Here is a 9,208-nt window from a genome sequence, read left to right as displayed (position 1 = left end):
ATTAAGAAAAATCGTTAAACACTGTATTTTATTATCCTTAGTCTATTCTTCTTTCAACTTCGCGTATTCGATGTTCAGTGTCGAAATCCAAATATACCTTATTCACGTTGATTCTAACAAACGTATTTAAATTGTCATTCAAAGTGAAGTAAAACTCAAAGATACCACCGGTTCGGAATTTCAATGGAACCGAAAAACACAGTGGAAACTTTGCACTTATCCTCTATTCGGATTAATCATTAATCAATTGTAATCGATTTTTCACAAGCTATTTATCAAATCCAGCTTTAATTTATCCATAAATATATTACATACTAATCTAGATATTGAAAAAGAGTAACTACTGAATTTCTTGCCGGTTCTTCTCGGTAGAATCTACATTCCAAACCGGTGGTAGCTTTACTTTAAATAGTTTGTTAAATGACGATTCAAAAGTGCTTGCAAAAGCCGACGTGAATAAAGTATATTTTGATTTTTGATATAAAAAAAATAATGCTAATGCTTGATTTTGATTTTTGATATAGTAATATTATAAATGTGAAAGAAACACTGTCTGTCTGTTGCTCTTTCAAACCAAAACACTGAATTGTATTTGATGAAATTTAGTATGCAAGCTGAAATCCAAGGAGAGAACTCCAAGACAACATAGACTTTCTATACCCATTACCTGACCCCTAAATAGCGAGCGAAGCCGCAGGTACAATTAGTATATATTATGTATTTTTCAAAAATAATGTTGAGATTGTAATTACATTTAATAAATTTTTTTATCATCTGTAATTTATTTATTGATTATTGTTTCGACTCGACTAAGCTGAGCCTTTAACACATTTCATTAAGTCTAACAATACGTATATAAAATAACGAAGCGACCAATTCTTTATCCTAGTGGCTAGATTCAAAGACGTATATCTCGAGGCTTTGGGTTCAAACTCAGATCAAGCCGATGAAAACATTTCTATCAAAACATTTTCAGTAACAGTCAAAACCATTAAAAGATGTGTGTTCACACTCTTGTGCCTCGAAGAGCACGTTAAGCTATTGGTCCATCCATTATGAGAGTGAGGGAGCAGAGTGTACCTGTGATTGCGCACACACTTTTGCACTATAGTATTCCATACATATATGTATATATGTATGGAGGGGGACCCCCCCCCCCTTACGGTGACAATGGGCGAAATCAGTCTGAACAACATCATCACTTAGCAGTAAAAAATAGTTACTACATTGTTACAACATACCACCGAAATTGAATTCAACCCCAAAACCCTATCGTGACACTAATACCTAATAATCATACTTCAATTATTGTTTAAGCGCCTGCGACAAATAAAAGGCAGGAATACGCATTGCGCCGTTGTCTAACTTGACATTACTTAGAATTAAGTTATATCTCTTTTAATCGTCATTCTAAATACAGCAGTTCAACTGATACACGTCGTATTATTTTTTTTTATCGAAGTTTCTCGTTGAATCCCGCACATGGTCCTTTACCGACCCGGATTCTATTGAATTAGCGGAAGATAAGCTGCATTTATTGTGGATTTTGAGAAACATTATTTTTATTCGAAGAAATAAATAAGTTGACCCTTAACCCCGGTCGAGGTTAAAAGGTGCACGTGGATTTGAACTGAAGTTCTGGTGTTAAATTTTCTATATTCCACTACTAGTTGGTCACCCAACACTCGTAAAGGTAGTATATAAGTTATTTAAGGATTTACAAGGTTGACCATCGCACTCGTCTCCCATAATGTCTGAGGAAAGAGATTTAATTAAGAAGCGAGGAAGCTTCAAAGGTCGTTTGACTGCTTTTATAAATTATCTTGATCAGCTGAGCGATAAATTATCGAGTAGTTGTGATGTCACTGAACTACAGCTGCGTATTGGGAAGATGGAGTCATTATACGAGCAATACGATGAGGTACAGTTGCGTCTAGAATGCATAACCGATGACGTTAAAGTACAGTTTGCTGAACGTTCAGATTTTGAGTCGTCGTATTATAAGACGCTCTCTAGAGCACAAACGTTATTAAGCAATTTTAATAAAGATTCTCAATCTAGTAATAGTGATAAATGTACTCATAGCAATACACATAAACCAGTTAAGTTACCTACTATACAGTTACCGAAATTCAGTGGTTCTTACAACAATTGGTTGGAATTTCATGACACTTTCACTAGTCTTATTCACAATAACGATGATATTGACGAAGTAAACAAGTTTCACTATTTACGAGCTTCTCTGGATGAGTCTGCTGCCGTGGTTATTAAATCTGTTGAATTCTCTGCCAGTAATTATTCTGTAGCTTGGAAGTTATTATGCGACCGATTTAGTAATAAGCGTTTACTGGTGCAGAATCATGTGTCGGCATTATTTAATATTGAAATGATTCATAAAGAGTCTTCGTCTATTTTGAAGGGTTTAATAGATCAATTAAATAAAAACTTGCGAGCTCTTGAGACTTTAGGTGAACCAGTTAAGTATTGGGATACTCTTATAATTTATATAGTTACCCGCAAGCTTGATAATAAGACGTATCGAGAGTGGGAGGAATTTAAGGGTCGTCTGGATAAGGATTACACTATAACATTCAATCAATTTGTGCAGTTCTTACGCGCTCGAGCTGATTTAATAGAAACGTTAGAATTGTCACGTAATCAGTCTCAGGCTACATCTAACTTACGTCCTAAAATTAAAGCTATGGTAAGTACACCAGCTCCTCGCAGTTCTGACATGGAATCAGCACAGAAGACATGTCCCAAGTGCAAAGGTGACCATAATTTAATAAATTGCCCGCAGTTCCTCGCACTAAGTAACGACGCACGTCTCAAATTATTACCATCATATAAGGTGTGCTTTAATTGTTTAAAACCCGGTCATTTTGCGAATCGTTGTAAGAAGCAAGGTTGCAAGGTATGTAAACGTAGACATAATACACTGTTACACACTTCGGATAATAGAAATACTTTAAATAATAGTAATGAAACCCAGAATAACACTACTTATTCGAATAATAATTCAATTTCTCCATCTACGTCAGCCACCTGTGACTTAAATAACGTAACGTTGTCAGCAAGCGTTGCCTTGCAGTGTGCTGAGCGTAAGCAAAGCGACGTGCTTTTGTCCACCGCTTTAATCAAAGTGTACGATAGCAAAAATCGTGCGCATGTAGTTCGCGCAGTACTTGATAGCGGTAGTACGTCTTGTTTCATGAGAGAAAGTTTATGTAATTTGTTAAATCTTTCGTTGACTCAGGTTGACAGAATGATTGGCGGAATAAATAACGTATCTTCGCACGTGGGCAAAATGTGTCGCGTACATATGACGTCATTAAATGATAATTTTTCTTGCAAAATGCAGTGTTTCGTTTTGCCATTTATTACAAATATTTTACCGTGCCGTGAAATTGATATTACTAGTTTGAATATTCCATCTGATATATGTTTAGCCGATCCCACCTTTTATAAGCCGAGTGAAGTAGACATTTTAATTGGCGCTGATATCTTTTGGGACTTGTTAGGATCGCAAAGAATTAAATTAGGCTCTGGTAAACCAGTACTTTGCGAGACTAGACTAGGCTGGATAGTCGCCGGTCCTACGTCTCATAATTATGTCACGATGCTCTCGAGTGATATTCGTTGTAATTTTACTAAAATTACGGATTCTAACAATAATGTTAGGTCTGATTTATCACGTTTCTGGCAATTAGAAGAAATAAGTTCCAATTCGTCTCATTATTTACCGGAGGAAAGGTTATGTGAGGATCACTTTACTAAACATACGACGCGATTAAGTGACAGTCGCTTTTGCGTTCGCATACCTCTAAAACAGAATCCTTCTATGCTAGGAGATTCGTATAAAAGAGCAACACACTGTTTGTTTTCTTTAGAACGTAGGTTTAGGACTAAGCCTACTTTCCGTAAGATGTATTGCGATTTCATGTCAGAGTATATTCAATTAGGCCATATGACAGAATTGAAATCATCGGAATTAACGTCAAATGGTTATTATATTCCACACCACGGGATATTACGTGAAGGAAGCACCACAACTAAACTCCGTGTTGTGTTCAATGCCAGTAGTCCTACATCGTCCGGAATTTCTTCAAACGATTTGCAGATGATTGGACCGACAGTTCAGGATGATTTGTTGTCTATCCTTCTTCGATTCAGACAGCATAAGTACGTTTTAGCCGCTGACGTCGAGAAAATGTATAGACAAGTCGTCATCCATCCATCTGATAGGTACTTGCAAAGAATTGTTTGGCGAGCTAATACTGACGAACCAATTAAGGTGTACGAACTAAATACAGTCACGTATGGCACCGCAAGTGCACCATTTCTAGCTACTCGTTGTCTTAAGCAGATAGGTCTAGAGTGTAACGACAATAACATTGCTAAAATTATTCAACATGACTTTTTTGTTGATGACTTGTGTACCGGGAGCATGGATTTAGATGAAGCACAATTTATTCGTAGGGAGGTCACCAAGGCGTTGGCTTTGGCTGGCATGAGACTGAGAAAGTGGAAATCAAATGAATCTCAATTAGTACCTGAATCGATTGACTCTTCGCTCGATTTAAACATGGGATCTGAAGAGCCTAACAAGTTATTAGGTCTCAGTTGGTATACCACTTCTGATGAGCTTACATTTCCAATAAGCATGAATTTGGCTTCTAATGTAGATACTAAACGAGATTTACTCTCAGTGATTGCACGGATTTTTGATCCATTAGGGCTTTTATCTCCTTGTGTCATTACAATGAAAATGTTACTACAACAAATGTGGTTAGACAAGTCCTCATGGGATGAACCCCTAAACACAAATATTAGTTCACGTTGGAATATCATCATGAAATCTTTGCCTTTATTAAATAATTTTAGAATTCCACGTAATGTTATTTGCAATTCATATAAGGAACTAGAAGTACACATATTCACCGATGCTTCTGAACGCGCGTACGGTGCGTGCACTTATATTCGAAGCAATAATCATGAGGGTAAGTATTTGGTTCGCTTATTAATGGCTAAAAGTAGGGTGGCGCCTCTCAAACCTACAACTATTCCGAGGTTGGAGTTGTGTGGTGCATTAGTAGGAGCGCGTCTGTATGAGAAGGTTCAAGGTTCACTTCGAGCAACTATTAGCCGGACCTATTGCTGGACTGATTCGACAATTGTGTTAGGATGGTTGCAGATGTTGCCTTCTAGGCTTCAGCCCTTTGTACGCAATCGCGTTGCTGAAATTCTAGAAACGGCGGGTAACTGTACATGGCAACATGTTCCCACAGATAAGAACCCAGCAGACTTAATATCGCGTGGAACCGATATTAATAACCTGCAAAATTCTGATCTATGGTGGTCAGGTCCAGACTTTCTACGGCTAGATAGGTGTAATTGGCCTAATCATTATAAATACCTACAGGTTGAGACTTTGCCCGAGACTCGTAATGATATTTCGTTAAATGCTATAGTTACTGATAACAGCAGTAGTTCATTTATTAATTTTAAACGTTTTTCGAAATACACTAGACTTGTGCGTTCCATTGCTTATATGCTTCGATTTATTAAATTGTGTAAGAAACTTTCAGTAAATGATAAATTTCTTACAGAATCAGATTTACAGGATGCATTAAATGTAGTGATTTTTCAAAGTCAACGTGAATCATTTACTGAGCACAAATTGATAATTAATAAACTTAGTTTGCCGAAAAAGAGCGTTCTTCTTAAATTTAATATTTATTTAGATGATAACCAATTAATGCGTGTTGGAGGACGTCTCGATAATGCTAATTTTATATATAATAAAAAACATCCTATTATTTTACAGTCCGCTCACGAATTTACTAAATTATTATTCGATTATGAACATAGACGATTAATGCACGCGGGCCCACAATTATTGCTGGCTTCAATAAGGGAGACTTATTGGCCTATTGGTGGCAGAAATTTAGCAAAGGCTTGCTTTCATCGATGCGTACGTTGCCGTAGAATGAAAGGAGCTATAGTTACTCCTTTGATGGGAAACTTACCGCGGCAGCGGCTTCTTCCTGGTTACCCGTTCCAGAATACAGGCGTCGATTACGCTGGCCCGATAATGTGCGCTAGTCGCCTGGGTCGTGGATGTAGGCTAGTGAAAGTGTATATTGCTATATTCATTTGTTTTACCACCAAGGCGATTCATTTAGAATTAGTAAGTGACTTAACCAGTAATCATTTTTTACTTGCTTTATATCGTTTTATTTCGCGACGAGGAAAGCCCGCAAGTATATTTTCAGACAACGGTACCTCCTTTGTGGGCGCGTATAATGACTTATCAAAATTTATTAAGTCTAATGCAGCTTCGTTAAGCGAATCTTTGGCTAATGATGGAATTTCATTCAAATTTATACCCGCGTATAGTCCTCATTTCGGCGGACTCTGGGAGGCTGGTGTGAAGTCAACCAAATATCATTTGCAGCGAGTGTTGGGTTGTAGTAATTTAACTTTTGTGGAACTCTACACCACGTTAACGCAGATTGAAGCCATATTAAATTCCCGTCCATTGACACCGCTGTCTTCAGATCCTGATGACGACACACCGCTTACGCCAGGACATTTTTTAATTGGACGACCCCTCACCTCAATACCACAGCCTAATCTCCAGGATCTTTCAATGAGCCAACTAACTCGCTACCAGAGGATTGAACAGTTGCGCCAACATTTCTGGACAAGGTGGAGTAAGGAGTACGTAGCTGAACTCCAACAGAGGACCAAGTGGCGCGCATGTAAGGATGGGCTTGAGTTGGGATCCCTAGTTGTGGTAAAGGAGGACAATCTTCCCCCCTTAAAGTGGAGACTTGGAAGAGTTGTAGCAGTCCACCCTGGTTCGGACGGTATTGTTCGCGTGGCAGATATTCGGACGTCTACTGGTGTCATCAGAAGAGCCTTTAATAGGATCTGCCCATTGCCTTTGCCATCATAGCTGTTAAAAGCCAAGCTTTCAACGCCCGGGGGCATGTTTAAGCGCCTGCGACAAATAAAAGGCAGGAATACGCATTGCGCCGTTGTCTAACTTGACATTACTTAGAATTAAGTTATATCTCTTTTAATCGTCATTCTAAATACAGCAGTTCAACTGATACACGTCGTATTATTTTTTTCTATCGAAGTTTCTCGTTGAATCCCGCACAATTATTAAGATATAAATTTCGGTGTAAACGTACCATCCTGTATAAATAGTACGTTGGACTATGACCTCTCCTGTTAAGAAAATTATTTGGAGCTTATGTGCAAGGTGGATGTTCATATGGCAGAATTTAATCCAGTAAATATTTTCTCAAGATTTTCCTTTAGCACTGACAACGATGTAACTAAACACGGATAACAAGATAAGCTTATGGGAACTCTACCCGGGTTCGTCCAGAGATCTTTGGATGCCATGTGCTCTAACAAGTGAACCTTGTTATAATTCCGTAAGTTGACCTGTGTTATAATTCCTTAAGTACAAATAATAAGCCTGTCATTGGGAAGAGACAATCTATTAAATATTAACTCTAAATTAAAATATAGTCTTGTTTTTGAACGCATAAATATTTTCTGATTAACAGAAGCGTAGAATTCCCAAAATGCGCGGTGAGTCCTCTGCACATCTGCAATGCAGGACCACGCAGAATTGCTGAGTACTATAGAACTTTTATAACTACGAAACTAACGAATTTTGAAAATGTTACTTTAGATATAAATATGCAAACTATTGAATATATTTTGACATATATGACATCCGACTTCGCATGCTTAGAATCGTTTATATAAAACATTTATATTGAAAGACAATTACATAATATATACATGTATAAGCATATAAGACATGAAGGCATACACAAGATTATATCAATGATAAAAAAGCGTGGACTTAGCATTTGTTACACACGTGGATACATGTGACAGTATTTCGTTGAAATCAGACACAAGCAGATTTCCTCACGATGTTTTCCTTCACCGCCAAACACGAGATGAACTATTAACACAAATAAAGCACATGAAAATTCAATGGTTCTTGCCCGGGTTTGAACCCGTAATCATTAGATAAGATACACACGTTCTAGCCACTGGGCTATATGAAACAAAAATAAATATAGTTATATAAATATAATATACGTATTTTGTTGTTTATTAACGGCGCTCATTCGCATATGAATAATTCTCAAAATTAGTTACTTTTTAGCAGTTTATTGTGTTTTCAAATTTCACACTCGATTGAAGGGAAAAAATTTGAGATTATTTCAAGAAGTTTTTTGACGTCTCTATCAGATTAAAACAAATTTTTATAAAGTACAAATTAATATTCACTAAATTGTCTTTAAAACGATATTCAAACAATTTGAATTCCGTAAACTAACTAGTAATAAAAATAGTTGACGAAATGATGCGACGTTGAAACGAAAGGTCGTAAATCATCGTCCGATGCTTCGCCATCATGAGCCATGAGTCCTGTAAGACTTCGATTTCATTTTAAGCGCATTAAAATAGTAACATCCGACTAATGGAAACTGAAGTCGATTTGCAGCGCTGACATCGATTCAATTTCTCTGAACGATCGAATGAGCTTATGTCAGGGCAATGTCGATTACGAGAACGTGATTTATTCATAAAACGGCATAATTTTGAAACTTGAATTATTCGGAAGAACACTGACCATAATCTTCAATCTATACGTATGTATTCGATATCCTCATCACATTCTATCTAACAATCTACAGAATTTATCACGAGGAATTTAAATTTTTAAGTAAATAATATTTTACAACATCACATACATTACTCTGATCCAAAGGTAGCTAAAGCACTTGTGTTATGGAAATCAGAAGTAACGACGGTACCACAAACACCCAGACCCAAGAAAACATAGAAAACTAATAAATTTTTTCTACATCGACTTGGCCGGGAGTCGAACCCGGGACCTCAGAGTGGCGTACCCATGAAAACTGGTGTACACACTACTCGACCACGGAGATCGTCACGGAGGAATGTTCCGAGGAATTGTTCGGATTAATCCCGGCTGCTGAATTTCACCTTCGGACATCTCGTCAAAATTCAAAATATCACCCGCACCACCTAGATGTCCGAAAATCCATAACAGCGCGATTTTTAAGACATTTTCTGCCTTGAACAACCACTCTGTGGAACCAGTTTTCGCCGGCGGTTTTTCCGAACCAATACGACTTGGGAA

General features: G+C 37.4%; 1 protein-coding gene across 1 annotated transcript; it reads left to right on the top strand.

Moving 5' to 3' along the window:
* Window positions 1–1,743: 1,743 nt before the first annotated feature.
* Window positions 1,744–7,118, top strand: LOC125075052. Its single transcript, XM_047686610.1, has one exon. The coding sequence runs from the start codon at window positions 1,751–1,753 to the stop codon at window positions 6,959–6,961; it is 5,211 nt and encodes a 1,736-aa protein (XP_047542566.1). The 5' UTR covers window positions 1,744–1,750; the 3' UTR covers window positions 6,962–7,118.
* Window positions 7,119–9,208: the final 2,090 nt, after the last annotated feature.

The sequence above is a fragment of the Vanessa atalanta genome, chromosome 29 (genome assembly GCF_905147765.1).
Source record: "Vanessa atalanta chromosome 29, ilVanAtal1.2, whole genome shotgun sequence".
In the NCBI taxonomy this organism is placed as follows: domain Eukaryota; kingdom Metazoa; phylum Arthropoda; class Insecta; order Lepidoptera; family Nymphalidae; genus Vanessa; species Vanessa atalanta.
The sequence above is the reverse complement of the archived record's forward strand: the minus strand, read 5'-3'. Positions and strand labels throughout refer to the sequence as shown.